The sequence below is a fragment of the Lampetra fluviatilis genome, chromosome 12, assembly GCF_964198595.1.
Source record: "Lampetra fluviatilis chromosome 12, kcLamFluv1.1, whole genome shotgun sequence".
NCBI classification, from domain to species: Eukaryota; Metazoa; Chordata; class Hyperoartia; order Petromyzontiformes; family Petromyzontidae; genus Lampetra; species Lampetra fluviatilis.
Genome location: NC_136286.1, coordinates 15,585,770 through 15,611,098, shown reverse-complemented (window position 1 = coordinate 15,611,098; position 25,329 = coordinate 15,585,770). Strand labels below are relative to the sequence as shown.

Here is a 25,329-nt window from a genome sequence, read left to right as displayed (position 1 = left end):
AGAGTACACACGGTACGCACACACAGTACACACGGTACACACACACAATATACACGGCACACACACGCACAGTATACACACACACACACAGTATACATGGTACACACACAGTACACACACACACACAGTACACACGGTACACACACACACAGTACACACGGTACACACACATAGTACACACGGTACACACAGAGTACACACGGTACACACACACAGTACACACGGTACACACACACAATATACACGGCACACACACGCACAGTATACACACACACACACACACAGTATACATGGTACACACACACAGTATACACGGTACACACACAGTATACATGGTACACACAGTACACACGGCACACACGCGCACAGTATACACACAGTACACACACAGTATGCACAGTATACACGGTACACACACACAGTATACATGGTACACACACACACAGTACACATGGTACTCACACACACAGTACACAGTATACACGGTACACACACACACAGTATACATGGTACACACACACAGTACACACACACAGTATACATGGTACACACACACACAGTATACACGATACACACACACACACAGTTCACACAGTATACATGGTACACACACACAGTACACACGGTACACACACAGTACACACAGTATACACGGTACACACACACACACGGTACACACACAGTACTCACACACACAGTATACATGGTACACACTACACACACACATTACACATACACACAGTACACATGGTGCACACACACACAGTATACACGGTACACACACACAGACCACACACACACAGTATACACGGTACACACACACACAGTATACATGGTACACACACACACAGTATGCATTGTACACACACACACAGTACACACAGTACACACGGTACAGTTTTGTTCCACGTCCGACCGCACAGCGACATAAGAGTGGATTCAAGCCGCAAATAAGTGCAATCACACAAACCGAACCAGCATGAAACGAGGGAAATCTATATATCTTAAACCTCGCACCTATACACACAGGACCGTAAATACAATGAACATTAGACCACAATGAAACACATTAACTATAGATTAACGAACCGTTCCTATGCATACACTTAATTAAAATCTGGGCAAGTTGGTCAGTTACTTAAAATGAATGTTTATTGTTTTAAAATAAACTTAAAATCAACAATATATTTCACTCGTGCAGTAATAATCAGGAGTGAGCGAGTGGTTTTATACAAATAAACGATTCGTGTTCAAGTTCAGGATTTCATAACACCATAATCAAGTAGTCGAGGCAAAACGTTGATGGCCCATCTTGATGGGGATTGCATCGTGCTGTAGCCGAGGCATCCGGTGCAGTCAGTGGCATGGATTGCTCTTGCCGTCCGCAGTGGCACACACGCAGCACAGGTCCACTTCCATGTTGGACACATCCTTGCAAGAAGCACAAAGTGAAACGGGGCCATGAGGAGTGAATTACATCACATTCAGTAGAAAAGTGACTGCATGCGTGCATGTGGTGATGGGCAATAGTGGTTGGCACACTGCAGCCTTGGGAACGGTGGAGACCGTGCACTGCTCTACGACCCAAGTCCAATTCATGACCACGGACAACACCAGCGAAGATAGGCATTCGAACTTGTTCTGGTCTTCACTTAGGTCAACAAGTATGAGTACAGCAAATCCCCGCCTAACGTGGAATGCCGGTGACGTGGCCCAGTGGCAGAGGTTCGTGGTTCGATTCCGGCAACCCGCCCTGGGTTATACCATGGTGTGCACGTTTAGCAGAAGATATTCCGTAAGAGAAAAAACGCGTTAAAACGAAACCGCGTAGTTTGAATGCTACTCGTTAAACAGGAATTTACTGTACAGGGTTCGGTGTGAATACAGCCTAAGATGGTTGAACCCAAAGATCCACAGGCTTAAACACTTTCACAGTGCTTACCTTGACTTTAATCTCCTCCTCAGTCATGTGGTAGGTAGAGTATCCACTGTCAACCTGGACAAAGATCAAAGCAAATGGTAATTCGAGTTTTAGTTGGACAAACATCCCAATATAGGACCACAGAGCTTGGGCAATCTGAATCATGCTCTCGAAGCAAATAAAGACTGTGCATGTTACACATTCTGCGTAATTATTACCATAAGAACAACTCTTATTATTATCATTACTACTATGCTTGTTTATCCAGGAAAACTTCAGTCTCAAAACTCTTTTGTCAGGAGGGTCTTGCCAAAGTTTTCACAAGAGTGTGATGCTGCTACATAGATGAACTATTCCGAGACACTATCCACGACGGCGGAACTCATTTCCAGAATCAACTCCCTTTAAGAGAATGGCCGAGCTGCTGGTATTGGCATTCGCACCGAGGAGATGAAAGCGTGAAAAAGATCGCCTCACGAAAAGGAGGAGCTATGTCCTGTGCTTAACAGCTACCAATGCACGACCGGACACCTGAACACCAATGCCTGTGAACGGTCTGTACGTGCTCGCCGGAACAGCCCCAACAGATGATATACAGAGCAGTCGCAAGCAACATGGAATGGTCAAGACGGGACTGAGGACGTTAGACATCCGCTAGGTGGCCACACTGCAGCTGTAAGCTGCCTGAATTGAGGGAAGTGTGCTTCCTAGCCACAACAGATCTGCTTAAAAAATTACCCCTGGCTGCACACGACTGGAAATATGAACACAACAGGATACATAATGACTACGGACGCCATAATGCTGCCCAACACCTCTCTGCCGGCACAGAGAAAGATCGGCTCAACGTGGATATGTTTTAATGGGCTTTGAACAGGAGTGGACAGATCAAGAGTCAACGTGCGGGAGTGGGGCTACTCTAGCAACACTGCGGTGAGACACGGATCGTGGAACATCGACTGTCCTGTCGGCTCCTGGAGGAGCCGTGCACCCTGAAGGACCTCGCCAGGGCTACAGACCGGGCCACACCACCACTACGTGCCAGATACTGGACAAACGTACGACTGTGGTGCTGGCAGCACGCAAGGCGGAAGTGGTGCTACATGTGATCCCAGTTGAGTAATTTGCAGCAATTCTTTCTCTATGGCAAAGCCATGGGGAGAGATTAATGATGAGTAAGGTATTTGAAAAGACGGCAGTACACCAGAGACAGTCAAGATTTAACCGCCTCTACGAGGAGGGTTTCCACACAACCATTAGATCTGTTAACAGACTCCGAGACAGGAGGGCTCATCTGATCGAGCCGCTCACTTCTCTGAGGAGATGCCGCGACACCGAGGTAATACTGATCGCCTTATTTCTGTTTGTATTCTGACCACAAGTGTTGTGGTGAATAGACATAATTAGCCGAGGTATTCCTAGCTCTGCGATCTTGCATTTACTTGCAAATTCCATCTCTAGCCCGCCTCCTCCAAGCATATATAATCTTGCGGCTCTGCATTTGGCTCAAGCAGCTCTCTCGCTATATTTCTCTCAACGGTCCGCCGGCTGTATTTCTTTACCCGAGGATGATCGCTTGTGTTGCGATCGAAACGTCGTGTTTTTTTTTACCTTATTATTTTCTATCTACATGACTTTACCGAAAGAACCAAAGAATAGGAGACAGTGAAGTTGCATGAGAGGTGAAGTGTGACAATTCATAGCGGTTATTGGAGGCTACCAGAGACGCTTCCCCTGCTGTGAGGAACAAGCGTCGCCACTGCAGCAACACCCTGCCGCCTCGCACACAATTCTCAACGATAATGCGACGCCGGTGGTTAAAGTCAACCGTGTGGATGTTTTGCGTTGAGGTACCACCTCGTTGGGAAGACAACTGCTCTCAGCCTGGGGTTGGAGGAGCACAAGCGCCCTGGCGGCACTCGGAGGTGGTGGCCAGTCGTCCGCTCCGGTCACCTCCATGGGGACGCCAAAAGCATCGTCATCATCGTCGCACAACCTTTTCCGGGTGCTCAAATCCCACAGCAGTGGAGCCCTGCCATCGTTACAACGTCCTCCATTGCAGCCCAAGTCATCGGTTTCAGTCAGCGGACAAGATTTTACTTTTTTTTTTAGTTCCGGTTCGTTTTCAAAGCGTGCTCCGGAAGCGTTGGAAGCAACATCCAGTAAGTGTGTCCCGGCGTTGTACGTGCTGCTCATTATTTCAGGCAACTTCAGCTCTCCGGTCAGTTGTGCTTCTATGCTGAATTCAGCTTCTTGCACATTTCCAGTTCTGTTTCCTTGAGAGAAATCCGCACACGCGTACTTCTGGGAAGAGAATGGATCTCCATTGCTCTTGTGAACATTTATTGTTGAAAAGCTCAAATCTTTAAGCCCGTGAGCTTCATTGTCCCCGGCATCATCAGTGACATGCTCACTCGACAATTTTAGCAATTTTACTGAAGCAATAGGCGAGATAATTTCCAACATCTGAGGACATGCCGCAGTGGCAAGAGGAGGAGACTGTGAGCGTGGCGAAGATGGACTGTCCCACTGTTGTGTCTGCTGGAGAGGTTCTGGACTGGTCCATTCTGGTTTTTGTAAAGAAGGGTACTTGGTGACAATTTGGGAAGTTGGAGCGTTCCAGTGGGGGTTGTCAAGGCGAGAATTTGTAGGTGATGGCGAGAGATGGTGAGTCCACTTCTCCTCAAAGGGAGATAGAGCAGCTGCCATTTCCTCTAAAAACAAGAAGGTTGCGGGGAAAGAAAACACACGTCACGTTTCGTCTCTCGGCATGAATTTGATGAAAAGCATTTAACTATAATAAACGGTCAGATGTATTATTATGATCCCGATTATCGCCGTTTTACAACGTTAAGTGCGCGTTCACACTACGCGTTTTCGCTTCCACGCGGTTCTTTTACAGAACATTTTTAGCATAACGCGGAGCACGCTGCTATAACGCAAGGAGTCTAGAGCGTGACGGACTACTTTTCTGAGCAGCGTGGGTGTTGGCAGCATTGTTCGGTGATGTTGGTACTGTAGCACTGATACTGTAGGAGTGGTACTGTAGCAGTGATACTGTAGGAGTGGTACTGTAGCACTGATACTGTAGGAGTGGTGCTGTAGGAGTGATACTATAGGAGTGGTACTGTAGGAGTGGTACTGTAGGAGTGGTGCTGTAGGAGTGATACTATAGGAGTGGTACTGTAGGAGTGGTGCTGTAGGAGTGGTGCTGTAGGAGTGATGGGTGCTGTGATACACGGCATGCCTGCCTCTTCCTCAGTCTTTGTTCCGGCATCTTTGTGTGGAGCATCATCTGACTCCCTCATCTTCTTCACTTGCCACATCTCTCACACACTTTTTATTGATTTTAATTACTGTCACACCTAACATATTTATAGAAAATACTATATAAAATTACGGAAAGGGACAGCATCCCCACCTTTACCATTATTAAGGGAAAATGACTCCCGCTTAACGCGGCAATTTTCAGGAAAGCAACCCCTCAGGGTTAAGCAGGGACTAGCTATACATTACATGTATATCCATACACTCACGGTATAATCCAGGGCGGGTTGTCGGATTCGAACCACAAACCTCTGCCATCAGAGGCGAACGCACTACCACTGGGTCACGTCAATGGCTATAAAACTGTGTGGGGTGTTGAAGAGCTGTGCCGGTACCGTGGATGCGAATGGGAGAGGGGAGGCTGGAGGCCTCTCCATTCCTAGCGCCAGGCGAGTCTGGCGTGCACACGCACCGTGGGGCGTCGCTGGCCTGGATGGGGCTTGATGAAAGCTGTTTCTGAAATGCAAAAGCCCTTGTATTATTTTTTTATCGTTGTTAAGAATCTTTCAAATGTTATGTTGAGTTTCAGTTATAATGTTGACGATGGCCCTTTGAGTGGCAGATTTGTGCCTGAATGGCAACACCACGTGTGTGTAAACAAAGAAAACTTGACTTGCCCACCCGCCCTCCTTTGTCTTCCCAGTGGTGGTTTTCTACACACCACATCTCACCATCTCCAGGTGATTTGCTCGTTAGTTTCGATATGGTCTCTTTGTTTAGCAAAGTTCCTGTGATTGACACCATTGCAATCATTGAAGATTTGGTCCAACAAGGACTGAATGCTGATGTACCGGCCCTGGTGAGACACTGCCTCACCAACACTTACTTCACCTGGAATGGAACATTCTACAACAAGTTGAAGGTACCCCAATGGGTTCTCCATTATCTCCAGTTGTAGCCAATGTTTTCATGGAAAAATTTGAGACAGATGCCATCCAGGCATCCAATCTACGTCCGTCCTTGTGGAAGAGGTACGTAGATGACACGTTCGTCATCTGGCCACATGGCTGACAAGCTCTGAACCAATTCCTCAACCACACCAATTCCATACACCCAGCCATCAAATTCACCATGGAGGTGGAAAAGGATGGCAAGTTACCATTTTTGGATGTTTTAATTGAACAGATACCAGATGGCTCAATGGGACACAATGTCTACAGGAAAACTACGTATACGGATGGGAAACTAAGTGACATGTCTTGGACCGTGTTCGTGAACATAAATCAGATCTGAAACATGGTAGGACCAATACCTCGGCCAAGGCTGATCATTGTTATAATGAGGTGGGCTCATACGAAATTGATTTATCTAAGACGAAGGTACTTTACAAGCCCACTGGCTATCAACAAAAATTCGTTCATGAAGCCATCCAGATATATAGACACAGACACAATTTCTGGACATGTGTGGAAAAAATTTTCATAGCTCATCGGATTCCTTTTCCAGTCTAAATAAAGATGCTGATTATGAAATCACATACCGTGCTGTGTGTAGTCCCCTGTTCAGATGAACGATCCTTTGTTTGCTCTATAGCTGATGGAGAGGAGCTCCAGCGGTTTGTTTGAGAGTGCGGCGGGGTGTAGACAGACTGGGCTGAACTGTCGCATGAGTTTTCTTCTGAATTGTCCACAAAGAGCTTCCTCCGCAGGGAGAGTCCACTGCCATCACTACAAACGCTGTCCTCACGGCGCCGAAAGTCCACTGCACACAAATACACAACAGATTCTTGTTGACATTGACCTGCGTTGGCCCCGAGCGGGAATCGAACTCGGGTCGCCAGCATCGTAGCACAACGCGCTTACCACTACACTACCGCCCCCCACAACAATACACTCGCGCACTCATCCACAGGCTCATTCATTGACACTCATTGACCCACTCACTCGCTCACCACTCAAACACCACACCGTTCTTATAACATTCCTAATGTCGATAAACGTGTTCACTATTATCTATTACAACTTGAACGATGCCATTTGTTACTAGCCTCTTGGGCTTATTGGACCCTTTGGCCTGTGCTCGGCATGTGTAAATTAACACAAATACATAATAAAGAACATTATTAATATAAGACCTCGCAGTTCACTGCAGTAGCTATGTGCGTGCTTGTGATGCGTGCGTGCGTCCACTCACCCAACAGCGCTTCCAGGTCAAACCCCACTGGCAGGGAAATTGATGTTTGGCATGCCACTACACACACACAGTTTCAAACAAAGTTATTAGCACTACAAACACACTCATTCATTCACGACGTAATAAGATAAATAAAAACACTCCTAAGGACAGCCGCAACATTTTTTTAGATTATGGCTGAGCTCTCAATCACAGCTCACTGAATATATGAACGGTTATGAGATAATGCGACCCAGTGGCTTAGCGGCTGTGCAAAGGAGCGGATCACAATCGCAAGATTCTGAGTTCAAATCCTGATTGGAGGTTGATTCAGCCCATCATACCTGTGAGGGTCGATAAAATAGATACAACTTTTCTGGGAGTCAACAGTGGTTGGCCTATGGATAGACTCGCCCTCGCCATAAGAACAGGGAATTTCCACCACTGGCTCTGGACTGTAAAAAGGAGATGTGCACTCATTTGCTCATTTGAGCAAGAAATCACTTTGACTTTTAGCCAAGAGAGTGATGGCCAAGAGGCACGTCACTGTGTTTGAGCTTGCGTGTGCGTTTGTGTGCATTACCGTCGCATGTTTTGCTAAGGTTTGTTGAGGATTTTGCGGTAGGTGACTCCTTCAGCGGATCCATGGCTTTGAGAAAGAAACACGCCATCATAAACCAAACGCGTACAAATTCGGTGACACGTAAATCTTAACACAACATAACCGTGAGCATCGATGTGAAGACTCCAAGTAAAAAAAATAAGCAGATAACACTCCGAAACGACAGGAATAGCAATGGAAACATCCGGGCATGGTGGGCGACGATGAGGAATTAAGACTGGGCGGAGGAGGTTGCAGTGGGAGAGGCCCAGGACAAGATTTAGGCATACACCAAGTAAGCTACAGCTTAGGGCCTCACATTATGAGGGGCCTCTAAACACGAAAACATTATTCAAAGTTTCAAGTTTTACATAATCGGTTGAAAAGTAAAGAGGATATGGAAAATGGCAGCACAGTAACAACACAGGTGACTCTCCAATTTCTCTGTCAGACAGCAATGTTGCAATAGATTTTCTGAAAACTGAATAGAGAATATAAAAAGTTAACGGTGCAGTATTGCATCTGCTTGCTGACATGCCAGTACTGGCGGAAGGGCCTCCACTAGAGGGAGCTATAGAGAGCCCCTCTACAGGGTATTTGGCCTTACTCCTTCTATGCTGGCCACAAATCCTGTGAGAGAAGAGAGTACCCACACTTTACTCCTCTGCACGCGACCTGCCGATGGACCGTGGTGCACAAATGTATACTACTGGGTGGACTGAGGCGGTCAGGTGGATTTAAGAAATCTGCACCGTTATTTATACTGCTGAGTCAACCATTACCCCATGGCATAATTCTCTCCACCTCACCTCAACAAAATACATATTATAATAATGGTGATGATACGGATGGAGTTTGAAAATGTCAACTGTAAACATTCAACATATTGACAACAGCTGTTGGCTTTTTTTGAAATGGGTTCGCAGGTTATTGAAAACAAAAGATTTAACATTGTTGTTTTAAACAGTTCTAAACCAACAGTGTGCTCTCCCTAATGTGTTGTAATGCGATAGCTCAAAACAGACTATGGCGCAGAGATGTGTGGGCGGAAACGCGGTCATTGAGAACGAGAGGAAGGCCAAGGATTGGGACGCTGGAGAAGGTGAAGGGGCCGTTTGTAGAAATTAAGTGAAGGTCAGAGGGCAGAGGGGGATGGGGACGATGTCAGCCAAGGACCTGCCGCTAAGGCACAGCACAAAAGAAAATGTGATGGTCGAGCTTTGCAGAGACTGGTGTAGGAGAAGGCGCCGAGCGGTGTGGTGTGTGCTACTGCCTCACGTGAGTTTGCGTATTGCTTGCGTGCTGGCGGTTTGTTGTCACTCTGCGTCCATGGCGATGGGACGATTGTTCCTCTGGAGAAAAACTACACGAGCACACGTCGCCTGTTCATGGCATTTCCACAAACATGTCTCGCATGGCACCAGGAAACCAACCACTCATCATCGTAAACACCAATAAATAACAACATAACAATTTCTACTCATAAGTGTGATAACATTTTGAGTAAAATATGTCATACTTCCACATTTCTCAATCGATGCACACTGCCAGCTATGGCATCAATCGTAACGTGGACATTCAATAAGAAAATAGAAAAAAGCTAAAGATTGCATAAAGCAGCATGGAGAAATGGAAAAGCACTCCGAGACTGAAAGAGGAACGCACTTATATGGAACAAACATAAATGAGTTGCATGTTATTGACCACTGAGGAAATTCCGCAGGCTTAAACAGAGCCCAACGCAAGTAGCACAGTGATAGGTGAGGGGTGAGACTGGAGATGGACTGGCGCGTAAAGAAGAAAAATGTAACTAGAGAGATAGAGCGCTAACAGCACGTGTGGATACAACAGGTTTCATAGCATGGGAAGTGCATACAATGCACAATTATACAAACCTGCTCAATTTCCAGCTGGGTTTTTTCTTCAAGTTCTTGATCCAAGCTGAATACATGAAAAACAAATTATAATTCAGTACACATCATGTCAGAAAGCAATTGACACAACAAGGAAATTAAAGAAACCAAGACAACCGGGCCATGTAGAGACAGGAATGATGTCAGAGCCAAAGAGTAGGGGCCATAGAGATCAAGGAATATCCAGATAGGGCCACAGAGACAGAAACACAGAGTGCCATAGAGAGACAGGGCCATAGCGAGCGACAGGGAGCTACAGAATGCACGGCACACCGCCGTGCGTGCAATGCAGCCTCGCACCGCGTCCGTCCACATGTATTCAGTCTACCTGCAGGACTGATCCAGCTCAGTGCGGATCCAGCTAGCCAGGGTTTTACGGTAACTTTCATTTAGATTTACAGAACGTCACCCCATAGTGAACAGGAATTTCACAATTAAACAATAAACGTGATAACCCAATTACACGACCGTGCATGGACATTTTCCAAGAAGCACACAGCAACAAAAGTGCACGGCAATACCCACCTGACCGTGCTTAGGTACAGAGCTTGTCGTTGTATTTCCTCAGGATGGATGTCAGCTGGTTTAAGATTGGCCATTTGGTCTATGGACCATCGAAATCGTGCCGGTGTCTACGAAGACAAAAACAAAGATACCCGATATAGCATTAACAGACTGTTGTGGCAAGTGCTTTTAGCAAGCACCTATGAAGGTTGGCACGGTAAACGAGAGCGTGGGTGGCCAGCACTATGCCCAACTGCCTTTGTCTCCCAAGTGACGATGTTTACACACCACACCAAGTACTAATTTGAGGCTGAGTCGACCTAGGGGAGGCCCAGAGCCAGTTCAAATATTCGTCCACTGGTGTTGGCCGTGAGCTGTAATCGAACCTGGGTCATAGCCGGGTTTGTGACAGTGTGGTGTCTACACACACCCGCACGCAAACAAGTAACCACCAATCTGCCAGTAGTCACACAATGTGACACGTTACATTAAGTTACAATATCATCTGGGCATTATCAAGTTTTTAAGATGCTTAAGTGCAAGTAGGGCAATGTTATTTTTTCATGGCACTTTAAAACAAGGATAGACTGCATTTTGAATTAAATTGACAAAAGTAAAGTTTGCTCCGTATCCTCTAGCAATGAGGAAAAAGAGTGACAGCTTTTAAATATGCAACAGAAAAAAACGTGTTTTTCTGGGTGGCGCAGTCATAACACTGGTGCCTCACAGCAAGGGCCTGGGGTCGATTCCCGACTTGGGCGCCTTTCCTTGTGGAGTTTGAGTGTTCTCTACCCTGTTGTGCAAGGGTTTCCACCGAATTCCACCGTGTGTGTATATCCAAACCTTTTTTGCAGAGTTGGTTGATGGAGTGCTGATTTTGAAGGTGCACGTATTTGGACTGAGCGCATGATTAGCGAGAAACCCCGGGAACTCAAATGGGTTGACAACCGTCTCGAGCAGATCATCACCAGCTCCGGCAGCCGCACTGCCACACACGTCTCTGCTCGACTGAGGACTCTCCATTCTGTGGGAATAGAGACGAGCAGTCCCAGCAATGAGCCGCCGTGGCACAACCGTACGACAGACACGGCTGTCAAGGGTGGCGAGGAGTTCACCGCTCGTTCACAAGTCCGACTGCAGTGGCTACTCCGTCTACTTCACATTTCATATGAAAGATCCCAAGATGTTATTCAAGAAGAGTAGATTATTGTGCATCAGTATCATGCTGCAAATTTTAAAAATTACCCGCAAATTATTCACTTGGGATAACATACAGCAGCAATAATCGCCCCCTACTAGAAGACTAATGCCCACTTGCAGGTCAGGTGCCGAGTCCTCTTGAGTCACAGAGGAACAGTTGCCACTAAAAGTGCCCTTTCAAAAGGTTGAGATCGAATGTAAAACGCTGCGAGACGTTCCGACCTCATTATCATCTGTGTGAGCAGCTTTACGTCTGTTTCTTTGTAACCGGAGTTGCTGGTAATTGTCCTCGGTAACAAAGCCGTCCAGGAGCATACACGAGCCAAGCTGGGCCGAACAGTCCACGATATATGTGGTGTAACTGTTCTATATGTATGTTGAACTTCTTTCGCGCCATGTCACCAAACGTGCTAATCGGGGGCTCTGTATCTGTGCCTAAAATTAATGTTTTTGAAAGAGCGCCCTTTACGCTCTCAGCGCTTTAAATAAAGATTCTGATTTAACAAACACGACAATTGTTTCTGAATATTGCGTCTGGATGTAAGCCAATTGGCTGATGGGCTAAAGAGAAGCATGTCGCTAATATCGGCGACAGATGCGGCTGGCTCTGAGCACGAGCCCCTGAAGTGGAACCCAGACGACCGTGAGCCTGGCGCTCTCGCCTGCCGGGGTGGCGGGTCTCACTGGAGCTCCACACCCGCCATGGCACACAGCCACACACACCTCAGACACACACCGACTGCGCTGCCGAGGTGGCTGGTTGGGGCTCAGAGGGCCACAGGAAGGTCACAATACAAAGGCAGCAGCACGGCGACACACCGCCCACACGCAATCCGCGCAGCGACCGGGTGGTCGCTTTGTTCATTCATTCAGCAGGTTACAGCTCCTAGAAGAAGAGGCAGTTTCGATTGACATGTTGATACACCCTCTGCAGGGCATGAAACAGATGTGGCCCGAAAGAGGATACAGAGGCATACTAAAGTGACCTGAAACGTTGTTAAATGAGATATTGTGGGGGAATTTCGGATGAATTTGTTTTATAATAATCTGTACCGATACCCAAATTAAGCGCTCTGCATGGCGCACTGCAGCGCCTCACAGCCCATGGGGGGGGGGGGGGGCCCTGGGAGGTGCAAAGCCGCCTCACTCACCTCAGCCTCACCTCACCACCTACTCACCCCTACTCACGTCCACCTCAACCTCACACTATATACACGACATTATTTACTACAGCAACATACGCTATACTGTACACCGCCTTACACTGTACACTACACACTACTATACACTATAAATAAAAAAAAACGTACACAAATACCCTCACTCAACATTCCACCCCCTCACTAATTCACCCACCTCACTCACCACTCCACCCTTCACTCACCACTCCACCCTTCACTCACTCCCTCAATCATCCCCTCACTCACCACTTCACTTCCACACTCACCCAATCATCACTCCACCCGACACTCTCCACTCCTCAATCACCCCCACACACACTCACCCCCACACACTCACCCCCACTCACACACACACTCACCCCCACACACACTCACCCCCACTCACACACACACACTCACCCCCACACACACTCACCACCCCACACCGACTCACCCCCACTCACCACTCACCCCCACTCACCACTCACCCCCACACTCACTCACCCCCACACACTCACCCCCACACACTCACCCACTCACCCCCACACACTCACCCACTCACCCCCACTCACCCATCTCTCAGCCCCCGCTTCGTTACAAAGACGCGCAGCTGTCGCGTCGCTTCCCGCATTCAAACAACGCCGGGTCACCCGCCCAGCCCCAGCCAATCACAGCGCTCGCCACGCCCACAAACCCCAAGCCACAGCCAATCACAGCACTCGCCCCGCCCACGTATTACATTGGGCCAATCAGCGGCGCGGATACAAAATTTAACGAGGACCCACGCCGAGTGACGTCACCAACAGATGCCCGACAACAGAGCCCCGCCCCCCACGTGACGAGCGCCCCTGCCAATCAGCCGCAACCAGCGGTGGACGCGCTCACGTGGCACAGACCCCCAACACGTGTTTACTGAATTCCATAGGTGGGACAAAGTCATTGTTATGCAAGTCCAAGTCGAGTCGCAAGTCATCAAATTCATGACTCGAGTCTGACTCGAGTCCAAGTCACATGACTCGAGTCCACATCTCATAGGTGGGACAAAGTCATTGTTATGCAAGTCCAAGTCGAGTCGCAAGTCATCAAATTCATGACTCGAGTCTGACTCGAGTCCAAGTCACATGACTCGAGTCCACACCTCTGCTGAATTCAGAGGAAATGTTCAACTCCTGCATACGGAGAGTTCTGCAATGATACCCAAAACACGTTTGTTCTCCGTACATTCGCTGAAAACGTGTGATGTGTAGCTGTTGAAAATGCGTTCGTTTGCAGCTTAGCGCTACGGATCTTTACCAGTTGTCATAGATCGTAATGAGGCCAGGCGATGTGTCCTCCCTTCGGGTTCCGTGTTAACCACCGAAGCTCATTGGGTTTGAGTGTTAACCACCGAGGATCATTGGGTTTGAGTGTTAACCACCAAGGATCAGTGGTGTTGTGTTAAGAGGGTCATTGGGCCGCACCAGCAAGCAGATATCTTTTTTTAAAGGATCCTAGAATTGGACGATGGAACCCAAATGGTGATTTTTGATTCATACTTTTAAGAAAGTTCCACTACAGCGCCAAATTTGTATGCAATCTTGGTATTCAGTGCAGGGGATATCGATTACAACTCCGACAGTGTCAATATTGATGTGAAGCTTTCATGACTGCAGGAATTTATACTTTTGTTCTTTCAATAAAGTCATGTCGATAGGAAAAATAACTAATAAATCACGACGTTTCGATAGCAACACAAGCCATCGTCTTCAGGTGAAAAATTAGATACAGCAGGTAGACTGCTGCTGAGGAAATGTAGCGAGAGCGCTGCTACAACCAAGAGTGATAGACTTTGTAGTGGGTACCACCTAAGGGTAGTGGACGGGACTAGGGATGGATTTTGCAAGTACTGTAAATGTAATCGCAGAGGGTCGGGGTGAGTCGGCTCATCCGAGAGGGGAGCTGTCGCAACGGGCGCAACGGACAGGAGTGAAATCTACAGAGTAAAAGGCGATAGCTATCAAACTTAGAAATGTAATGCAACTCAGTCGGCCTCTGTAAATTTCACCCCCCACCCCATCGGATTAGCCGACACCCACCCCGACCCTCTCTGCGATTACATTTACAGTACTTGCAAAATCCATCCCTAGTCCCGCAGTCGTTTGTTGCTGGCCATGACACTGGGCCCGAGCTCAGCTGTGCGAAACAGGTGCTGGTGTTTGGACAATTACAAAATACTTGCAAAAGGAGCATTTATTGAAAACAACGTAACAGTGTATACCGATTGTACATCGCGATGGTGCAGCGCTGCCGATCACCATGACAAAGGTGCAGCTTCTCTTACTGTGTTTTACCATGACAAAGGTGCATCTTCTCTTAATGTCTCTAGGATGGTGCCAGGTTTCTCACTTCATTATTTACTCCTTTAACAATGGTTCTTTTTTGAGACCCATGAGATGTAATAGTTTAAATATTTCATTCTTGCCAAGGCCATTCTAATATCTGTATTAAGTTAGGGTTAAGTTAAGTTAAAATGTTCACCTCGAACATTGAATCAGTTTATTCAAAGTGGAATGACCGGTCATTTTATATACTTGTATATTTGTATAACTTGTATATTTGTATAACTTGTATATTTAAGGGCCTTGAATTTATCTCAACTCATTGTTATGCATCCGTTTCATTGTATACATTCCTACCACCAATGCCATCTTTTGTTAACGCCTCGTGTTTCCTAGTTTTGCTTTTCACTTCCCTATATGTATGTTTATGCCTGTAATTGACCCCGTGTTAAGACTTCAGTAGAGGAATTGTGTTGACTCCATGTTCACCAATGACAAGGCTTGGATGCATTTTCTTTCATCTTCAAGACGTGGATATCACCTGCAATACAACACAGTTTGAATACTTAAAAATCCAAAACAATCACAAATCCATGAAATGCAAAGCACATGTAATATGGCCAGTCATTGAAATACCGCTGCTGTGGTGAAATTAGGGCTCATGTGCAAGGCTGCCACTGAAATTTCTGCCACTGGTGGCAATGGCCTCAGTAGAGGGAGCTCTGGGGGGTATTTCACGCTGGCCGTAAGTCTGGAAGAGGTGATATTTCCCCACCACGCGACCTGGCGATCAACTGTGGTGGACCCATACATATTGCTGGGCCGACAGAGGTGTAAGGACATTAAGGAACTCTCACCATTGTTTCAACTGTCCCCCTGGAAAATGAAATATAATCAGATATGCTAAACGTTCCACCACTGCAGCAATCCATATTTTCAAGGATGTACTTCAAAATCAATACAAAAAATAAGCAGATAGAAGGGCATATTGACTGCTTGGCTAAAGCCTCACCTTGGAATGTGAAACTTCGTGTGATTAAAATCTTTGAAGCTCCAGGATCTGAAAATAATTTAAAAACCTCGTCAGATATTACAGTTGAAATGTAATTTCGCAGACACGCCTTCGCGTCTCTGCTTCAACTCAGATAGAAGACGTCTACACAAATATTCAGGTCAGACATTTTAGGCATCATCGAAGCAGAGTTTGGAGGAACACCTTTATTACAGGGTGTTTAACAGTAATTCAACACAAGCACATGATTTAAATGTATGGCAATTGTCCTAACTTGTTTTAGTTTAGCAACGGAGGTTGACTTTTCAATAATTACACAATACTCCAGTACAGCAATCCATGCCTAAAATTCATTTCGAGAAATTGTATATGTAGAAGATATGATTCAGCGTATTCAGATGTTTATTTAGCTGTAACTAGATTTGTTACATTGAAATGTTTTAAAACAAAGTGTACATGCCACGTTTGGCTGTAACCAAGGTCCGTCACCCTTGTTCAAGAGGCAAAGTGACTCCACGTGTTTCAACGGGTTCATATTATGGTTAAATGAGACCGAGCCTGGGAGTATCTACATTTTGTAACGGGGCTTTATTTGTTTATATACCACTCATCTCATGAAACTAACTATGGCTTGTCACGTGCAGGGGATGTAATTAAAAATAAATCAGAACTAAGTAAAGGAAAACGCGTTTTGACCGCTTGGGTAAAACCTCACCTTGGAACCTGCAATCTTCAGGCGATTGCATCCGACGACGACTCCAGAATCTTGAAAAATAATAATTTCAAAACTTCAAGTCAGACAAAAATGTAAATAAAATCTCGCAAGAATGCCTCAATGGCTGTGCTGCAACTCAGATGAAGGATGTCTACACACATATTCAGGTCAGACATTTTAGGCATCATGGAAGCACAGCGATTGTAGAAAACCTCTCCTCCAGGTTGCAGATAAAGTTAGTGGGCGAGTGGAACCAGGGCACACGATTCACACTTAACGCAAGAATAAAAGCGTTATGTTACCTGCATTCTCGAAGAGTTCTGACCTTTGTGGCAGGATTCTAAACAAAGAGAGAGCGTGTCCATCGTGCACATCAAATCAGCCGCACGGCCGACTGGGGAGTGCCATCCTTTAGGACGCATTGGTTCAGTTCAATACAATTAAACACTTCCGTTTTGACAGTCTCGGCAACAAAGTCAGGTTTACAGGTGAGCTTCGAGATGTTTATGGGCTAGGAATGTGAGACATAGGTCCCACACACACGTACCAGACATTACACAACTCATTCTTTGGGTATTTCGATAAAGCCACGTAGATAGAAAAAAATAAAAACGATCACGTTTCGATCACAACGCAATCGTCATCAAGTGAAAAAAACCGTCGTGATATTTGTTCTATCTACGTGGCTTTACCGAAATACCCAAAGAATATGAATTGCTGCAGTCACGAAAGCTTTAAAGTCAAGATTACACAGCGCGTTTCCATTAGTACTGTACACGCACGTGCACACTGTACACGCACACGTGGCCGCCCCCTTCACAAAGTCGCGCGAACCAGCGGGGGGAAGTATGGCCAACAACTCGTCACACCCGGCGCAATGCCACTCACGATGCCGTACCTCAGTCGGGCTCCCCGCGTAACTCGGGGCTCATCGCAGCGGCCTCCAGCCGAGACAGAGCCCGTCGCGTGCGTGGTGTTTGTGCGTATTAGACAGTGGAGTGTTTGTGCGTAGTAGGGGCGTGCGAGTGTGCGGGGTGAGTGTCTGTGCGCACTGCAGAGTAGCGTGTGAGTGTGGCTGGCGAGCGAGTGTCTGTGCGCACTACAGAGTAGCGTGTGAGTGTGGCGAGAGAGAGCGGGGTGAGTGTCTGTGCGCACTGCAGAGTAGCGTATGAGTGTGGCGAGAGAGAGCGGGGAGAGGATTTGGGGAGAGCGGAACGAACCACGCTCTGCCCTCGGCTCCATGGCGCCGCAACATGGCGGCCCCACCGTGAGTGACGTCATCGTGTGGAGCGCGATGACGTCACGCAAACGATTAACAGTATGTTGGTAACGGCGTGGTCGCTGGACGATGACGTAATTTATTTATACGGGTCACACGTCACCGCGTCGGGAACGTCATTCGCGGGTGACGTCACGCGGGCCGCCCGTGTTTGTGTTCGGTGACGCGCGAGGCACGGGGCCGGTGTCGCGGCACCGCCATGACCCCGATGGAGCGCCTCGTGAAGGCGTTCGAGACGCTCAAGGCCTCGCAGGGCGCTGGCCCCGCGTGGGACGCGGACGAGCAGCAGCCCGGGCCGGGCAAGACGTGAGACCCGCGAGCCCCGCGAGCCGCCTGCACCTCGCACTACACACCGACAACTACACACGCACTGTACTCGCACTGCACTCACACAACACGCACTGTACACGCACTGTACTCGCACAACACGCACTGTACGCGCACTGTACACGCACAACACGCACTGTGGACGCACCGTGCCCATGTGCACCGTGTGCGCTGTGCACATGGGGCACGCCACTCGCTGCGCGCACTATAAACATTGGCGCTGCGCGCACCCCCCACTGTACTCTGTATTCTCGCGCTGTGTGAACCGGCGCCGTGCTTCCTGCATGCACCACGCACTCTCAAGCGGCGGCAGCAGCAGCAGCTGCCATGGTCAGTCGACTGCTGGATGAGGGCCTCTCCCAGCCGTCTCTGACGCGATGTGATATCAACCTCGCTGACACGAGCCCGTCTCGTCTCCCGTCTCGTCTCCCGTCTGGCACAGCACGACACAGATGGGCAGCGAAGTGGCCCGGAGATGGCAGTGAAGATAATTGATTATTTGAATCCATCTGTGGGAGCCTTTGATTGGCACCCCCAATCTACGTGTGTTTCCCGCGTTCTCTGACTTCCGAAATTGGCCAAGAAACTCAATTCCGTTTCCTCCTGACACGGCGCGGTTAGGCTGGCATGGATCACCACCCCCAGCACCACCACCAGTAGCAGCAGCATTTTTACCGCACTGCCAACACGGCCTCGTGCTCGCCACGGCACTAAGTGGGGGGGGGGGCCCACGCCGCACGCCGCGCTGTGCGTGTTTGCTAACGAGGCTCAGTAATCGCCACTCTGGTGGCCACCAATGACGGTGTAGACCAACCCAGGATATATTCCTTAGCCGAGGTCAGCTGTCACAGCCGTGCAGACACAATCCTGGTAGCAGGTCTCGGCACAAACACATTCCTGGCACACGAACACGGATACCCCATTCCAAGACTGTTCGGGCAAATTCCGGACAGGTGGCAACCGAAATCTCGGGGTTCTCATCGCCTCGTGGCCCTTTGCTCGCTCCCCGTCTCCCCACGCCTCCTCCTCCTCGCCGTCCACTCGCTCTCAGTTGTACTCTCTCCTGTACTCTCTACATGCTTTTATTGCTCTCTGTGTTGTTGTTGTTAAATACGTGGGGGTGACGCTGAGTTTGGCAGATTGCGATACTTTCAATGGCCGTTTGCCATGTACAGCACATGCCGTATACATTGCGTGCCATGTGCAATCGGCTGTGCCATGTACAGCACATGCCGTATACATTGCGTGCCATGTGCAATCGGCTGTGCCATGTACAGCACATGCCGTATACATTGCGTGCCATGTACAATCGGCTGCGTGCCATGTACTTGAGTACACGAGCAGGCGCCGTGCGTGCCACCTGTGTTTATGTAGTGGAACACATGGAGATATTGCCTCTCGTGTTCGAGGGGATTGAGGGTGGAGGTATGGTGAGGGATGTGGCACCACAACAGGGAACTTGAGGGACGAGACGCCCCACTCGTGCTGAATGTGAACGCCAACAGCAACACGGAGTGGACAGAGCCCCGGGACCGACAGACAGCTCGTGAGGGTGGCGTGGAGTGTGATGGGCGGACAGGACGAGCTCTTCTCGGTGAAGGGAGTTCATGGAGTTGAAGGGCAGTGAGAGTGAGTTCAGCCTGGAGAAGACGAGAGAGCGGCTGGGTTGTGAGAGCTCCGCTTGTAGTTGAATAATAACAATAATATAAGTGGTACAGTGCAAGAAGACACGCTACCGATTGTTCCAAGTGTGTAACGGGATATTTTATTATTTATTAAATCGTTTTACCCATATGGGTTCAACCGTACACTCGTGCAGGAGGCCGCTCTTACTGTTTATGTACATTACATAGTACACCATAGGCGACGCTACATTTGTGCTGTACAATCAGACTGGGCTCGGATGTCCCCATTATTCCGGCGACTCCCCGCTCTGTGTGGCGCCTCTGCTCTGCGCAGGTTACTTGGGGACGCTGCGTTGGCAGTGGCACACAAGCAACACGGGGACATTACAGCAACTCGCCACGTTCGTTGGTAGCACCGTGGTCATGGAAGGAAATCAGAATCGGCGACGTTTCAGGGAATTGCCCTTGGGAGCGCGTGTCGCGTCTCAGTGGCTTCCTGAGTGAAGTTTGTGGTGCCGCTTGCTAGAGGGAAATAGTCAATTACTGACTGATGGTTTCTTAAGTCTCCAAAATCACTCTTTATGTGGATAGATGATTCACACGGTGACCTTTAGTTTGCAAAACCTGGCAGCGAGGCAGTAGCAGAATGGAAAACCATCGCAAGAAATGTGTAATGTCTCGGGCTTAAAGCAGAGGCAATGATTGCACAGTCGATCGAGGACGACACAACTGTGCAATCATCTGTCCCAACGTGACTGGAGAGTCTTCTCTGGGGCTCCCTTTCTAGGGCGCCCTCTAGTGGAGCCCTTCCGCCAGCAGTGAGGCGAGGACGTAATCGCACAGGGGCTGGCTGACGTTGCTGCACGCGGTGCGTGCACGGGGTGAGCAGAGAGGGCCGATGAACGTGAGGGCCGGGGGGCCGTGACTGGGGCCGAGAGGAGCCTTGCTCCCTGTGCGATGTGGGGGAGAGGAGTCCACGTTGCGGACCAGCAGCAGGAAGGGGGGAATTGCAGGCGACAGTCACGGCAGCAGAGGAAAAGCAGCGACCTCCACCGATTCTCCTCGTGCCTCAAACACCTGCGATCTCATCGCTTCCTAATGCCCTCGGTTACTCTTCCATCTAAATCTCAATGTGATGCGGAGCTGTCTGATTCTGGTTGATAATTTCACTTGCAGCTCCAGTTGATATAATGTTCTCTGCAAATACTCGTGCAATAATCAGACAATCTATTTCATATTTTAAGAATCTTGCTTTGATTTTCTAAATAATTTTGTTCAAGCCAACTTTAAAGAAAATATATTTAATTTAATGTTGATTATGTTTGTGCACTCTTTTCGATTTCTTCTGTAATGCGGTTGTGTCCCCTGTGATTTATATTCGGTTGTTTTTGCTCTGATTTGTTTGCTTCTGTGTTGTAACTAGTTTTATGTTTGTATTGATTTTGTCATGTTGGTAACCCAGGTCACTCTTGCATAATGAGACTATCATGGTCTCTTGAATTCCCACACAGTTACACAAAATAAAGTTAAACTTCACATTAGAGTTTCACCATGAGGCGTTGGTTGCTGGAGAGCAGTGTACCATTAGGGGAGCGGAGAGGGAGAAGCAAGACCATTTAGGATCTCGAACATGTTAAGGACAATCTCATGATCGATCTAATATAGAATTGGGATTGGAGTGACACTCACATTTACAAGTGCGAGTGAAAAGCCTGGTGCTGGGATTCTGAAGTTGTGTTGCCGAGGGATGCGGGAGAGTTCTTTAGTCAGGAAGCGGAATTCACATCCATTCAGCTCACAGCGGCAGACTGAGTAAGGAAATCACGGGTGCACGAGATGTTACCAGGGGGAGGTAAATGGCGTTGCAGGGTTGGGGGGATGTGAGAGAGAGGAAGGGTGCTTTGATGGCACCAAGGTCACAGACATTGGTAGCAAACTCAATGTCTGTATTTATAAGATCGATTTTGGGAGGGGGAATTAAATTAAAGCAAGATCCTTGCCAAGAACGACCTATTTATGAATATCCCGTTTACAGCCCTGAGCCAGTGGTGGAAATTCCCCAGTACTATGACTTCCGACAAAGCAGTAATAATTGTATTGACCCCGTAGGGATGATGGGTTGAGTCAACTCCTATTAGCATGGTTGGCTATGTACAGTGCGAAAGAAGTTCAACATACAACTCGCAACCTACCAATTGCAAGCCACTTGCACAGAAGAAGGACACCGGACGAGGAGTGGTGTGGCCAATTGCAGAAAACACCTTCCGTGATTTCTCTTCTCTTCTGCTTTAACTGACGAACTCAATGTTTGCAATTCATATTTTAATTCAAATTTTTTTATTGAAGAGAGAAATTGCATTTTGAATCTGTCCTGCGTTCAGGATTATTACTACATTGAGCACGAATGCAAAATTCAAAACTATCAGTTGTGCGGTGACTGTGTTCACCCAGAACAAAACAATGGAACTAAGAACGATTCCACGTCCAATTCACAAACACGAAGGAGGAGGCGTCATCATAGCAGTGATGATTCACCACTCTGCTACTCCTGATGCAGTTATTTGGCTCCACCACTTCATCGTAAAATTACAGTTATTGCTCTGCATCAACATGGGCCGTATGAAGAAGCATTTGTGTAACTATAGAATCTGTGTTGCAGCTGGGATGATATCTGTACGCTTTATTACCTTGCCAGAAGTGGGCTCGAGGAGTCTACTGTTTATTAATATTCTATTCTTGTTTCATTCATTGTGTAGGAAAAAGGAAGGTCCTGCCAATAAAAAGGAGAGAATCTCGTACTGCCAGACCATTGCGGAGACCATCATTTCGTCGAATGTGAGGTGAGCTATGACAGTGCTTCTCTCGGATTTCCATGCAGCGTTTCAACCACTTAACGCTGCACGTATCATTTAGGAAGCTCTGTGGGTGCCCATGTCAACAGGATCCAATTTGAGTGTGCACCACCGGACGCTTGCCACGCGCTGCCAAGGAGCGTGTGAAGCCTTGCAGTTGTCATTGGTTGGGTCTTTTTCTCACTACTGCCCGTTGGGACAGCCACAAGTCTTTGGCCACGCATTTGGTTCTTTTGTGTTGGTGGTCTGGATAAGACCACGAGCTTTTGTGCACGCAATGCTGCACACCTGTGCGTGTTTCCACTCGTTCAGGAATTCCTCGGACTTCCCAAAGTTTCTTGGTATCGCTGTGGAGACCTTCCTGCTGTGCTGCGATGACACGGAGGCCGATGTGAGGATGGTGGCCGATGAGTGTCTCAACAAGGTCATCAAGGTGACGGCCTTGGAATTACGGGTTTGTCTCGCGTGGGTATGAGTTGAGTGGTGGCTGTGACTCGACGTCCGAGCTGTGGATGCGGCTGCTGTCTGCACCATATGTCCCCCCTCGCGGAGCGCTCTGGGTGCACGTGCGTGAGCTCGCAATGCGCCGCGCGTTTGTCGCTGCAGACGCCGGTTGTCGAGCCGGCCTTTTACTTTTCCTGCACGTGCCCTTCCTTCTGCTGGACGCCTTCGTCGATTCTGTGCCGCCTTGTCTAACAGCGGTGGCTGTCTGCCCCGGTACGTGTGGCATAGGCCCTCATGGACACGCACGTGGCAAGGCTCCAGCTTGAGCTCTACAAGGAAATAAAGAAGGTGATGTCTTGGAGCATTCATCTCATCAGTTACAGAGCTGCATTGTAAATTACATTTGATAATCAGAGGGGAATTATCTGCTGTCTTGGAGCATTCATCTCATCAGTTACAGCTGCAGGGACATTATCTCTTGAATAATTCATGTTCTGAGCTGCATTGTAAAATACATTTGATAATCGGAGGGGAATTATCTGCTGTCTTGGAGTATTCTGCCGCACATTTGACAAAGATAACATGCCAGGCGAAAGCACTGCAGCAATTTGTGGGTGTGGACATGTGTCGGGAGCGGTGACGTAGTGGTTAGCGTACTTTTGAACGAGCACAGCCGTCTGAATTCGATTCCGCCTCACGGCCAACATCATTGACGTTTATCTGAACTGGACGTAGGCCTCCCCTCGGTTGACTCAGTCTTACATGAATACCTGATGCAGTGTGTAAACATCAGCACTGGGGAGGCAAAGGTGACCAGGCACCGTGCTGGCCACACACCCCACCGTGTGCCGTGTTGGCCTTAATAGGTGCTCGCTAACAGCACTTGCCACAAAGCAGTCTGTTAAGGGCTACACGGGGGGCCTTGTGCGTTGTGTTGGGCTGCAGAACGGGGCTTCTCGCAGTCTCCGTGCTGCCCTCTGGCGCTTTGCTGAGCTGGCGCATCTCATCCGACCTCAGAAGTGCAGGTAACGGTTGCATCCGCATGCTGACATCTCCAGCGCCCGCCTCGCGGAGAGACGGCGTCTCTTGTTCCCGTTTCGATCCCCTGTGAGTAGTGGTGCCCACCTATGGGCCGTGGGGAAGTACATTCCACCACTGGAGCGAGCGCCTTGTTCGCTGACCGAGAGGGACGTAACGTTTCACAGGTTCGTCAAATGCGATGCAGGCACCGTTGTCACTTGGGTGCGCGGCACAGCGGAGTGCTTTGTGTTGCGGCGTTGTCTAGTTTTGCGCGGTGTTGAGCTCTGCGTTGTGGTACCACCGTTGCTTGTGTCCCCGCTACGGCTGCTGCTGCTACACAGGCCCTACATGTTGAACCTGCTGCCATGCCTGGTGCACGTAAGCCGCCGGCTGGAGGAGCCAGTGCAGGAGACGCTGGCGGGTGCCGTGCCCAAGATGGTCAGCGTGCTGGGCAGCTTCACCAACGACGGCGAGATCAAGGTGCGACTGGGTTGCGGTCAGCGCTGTGCAGCGGCCTTCAGGCCCCAACTTTACGGCATTGCTGTTGGCTGCAGTGTTTCAAGATGACACTTTACTTTGTCTTTGAAAATGCAGTGAGTGGATGCAGTGTGTTAGAGTGTATTTTGCGGCAGTGTGGTGATGGTGGTGGTGTTAGAAGTGGTGGTGGTCGTGATGGTGTGAGGAGTGATGGTGGTGCTGTGAGGAATGATGGTGTGGTGGCGACGGAGTGAGGAGTGGTGACGATGGTGCTGATGAGTGCCGCGTCGTGAACTCACTGCCTCTGCCCCATGCAGACACTGCTGCGTGCGTTTGTGCTGAACCTCAAGTCGGGCTCGGCGGCCATGCGGCGCGCGGCCTCCACGTGCGCCGTGGCCGTGTGCCAGCACTCACGCCGCCCGCACGCATTCTACGCCTGGCTGCTCTCCGTGCTGCTGGGTGAGCCTCGATCCTCGCCGCGTCCGCCTCTCGTTCGTCACCGCATCTCCCTCTCTCGCTCAT

At 48.7% G+C, this 25,329-nt stretch overlaps 2 protein-coding genes and 1 long non-coding RNA gene across 5 annotated transcripts in view; 1 reads left to right on the top strand and 2 right to left on the bottom strand.

The window, feature by feature from the left end:
* Window positions 1-1,230: 1,230 nt before the first annotated feature.
* Window positions 1,231-13,360, bottom strand: BORA (BORA aurora kinase A activator). Its single transcript, XM_078861251.1, has 12 exons — window positions 13,311-13,360; window positions 11,222-11,402; window positions 10,400-10,506; window positions 9,857-9,902; window positions 9,240-9,324; window positions 7,944-8,009; window positions 7,382-7,438; window positions 6,729-6,949; window positions 5,584-5,704; window positions 3,779-4,635; window positions 1,943-1,996; window positions 1,231-1,431 (listed from the first exon to the last, which is right to left on the bottom strand). The coding sequence occupies exons 2-12, from the start codon at window positions 11,399-11,401 to the stop codon at window positions 1,357-1,359; spliced, it is 1,869 nt and encodes a 622-aa protein (XP_078717377.1). The 5' UTR covers window position 11,402; window positions 13,311-13,360; the 3' UTR covers window positions 1,231-1,356.
* A 1,599-nt stretch (window positions 13,361-14,959) lies between these two features.
* LOC144935248 (uncharacterized) lies at window positions 14,960-18,074 on the bottom strand. The gene is made up of 5 exons (XR_013637279.1): window positions 17,682-18,074; window positions 17,086-17,123; window positions 16,784-16,833; window positions 16,069-16,116; window positions 14,960-15,597 (listed from the first exon to the last, which is right to left on the bottom strand). It is a non-coding gene; the product is annotated as an uncharacterized LOC144935248 (long non-coding RNA).
* A 97-nt stretch (window positions 18,075-18,171) lies between these two features.
* Window positions 18,172-25,329, top strand: part of HTT (huntingtin) — a 48,779-nt gene continuing 41,621 nt past the window's right edge. For all 3 annotated transcript variants that reach the window (XM_078861800.1, XM_078861799.1, XM_078861798.1), the window contains exons 1-7: window positions 18,172-18,368; window positions 22,771-22,854; window positions 23,179-23,299; window positions 23,599-23,658; window positions 24,256-24,335; window positions 24,672-24,810; window positions 25,125-25,266. In XM_078861800.1, coding sequence (XP_078717926.1) covers window positions 18,262-18,368; window positions 22,771-22,854; window positions 23,179-23,299; window positions 23,599-23,658; window positions 24,256-24,335; window positions 24,672-24,810; window positions 25,125-25,266 — 733 coding nt within the window. In that variant the 5' untranslated portion in view covers window positions 18,172-18,261. The remainder of the gene's footprint in view (window positions 18,369-22,770; window positions 22,855-23,178; window positions 23,300-23,598; window positions 23,659-24,255; window positions 24,336-24,671; window positions 24,811-25,124; window positions 25,267-25,329) is intronic.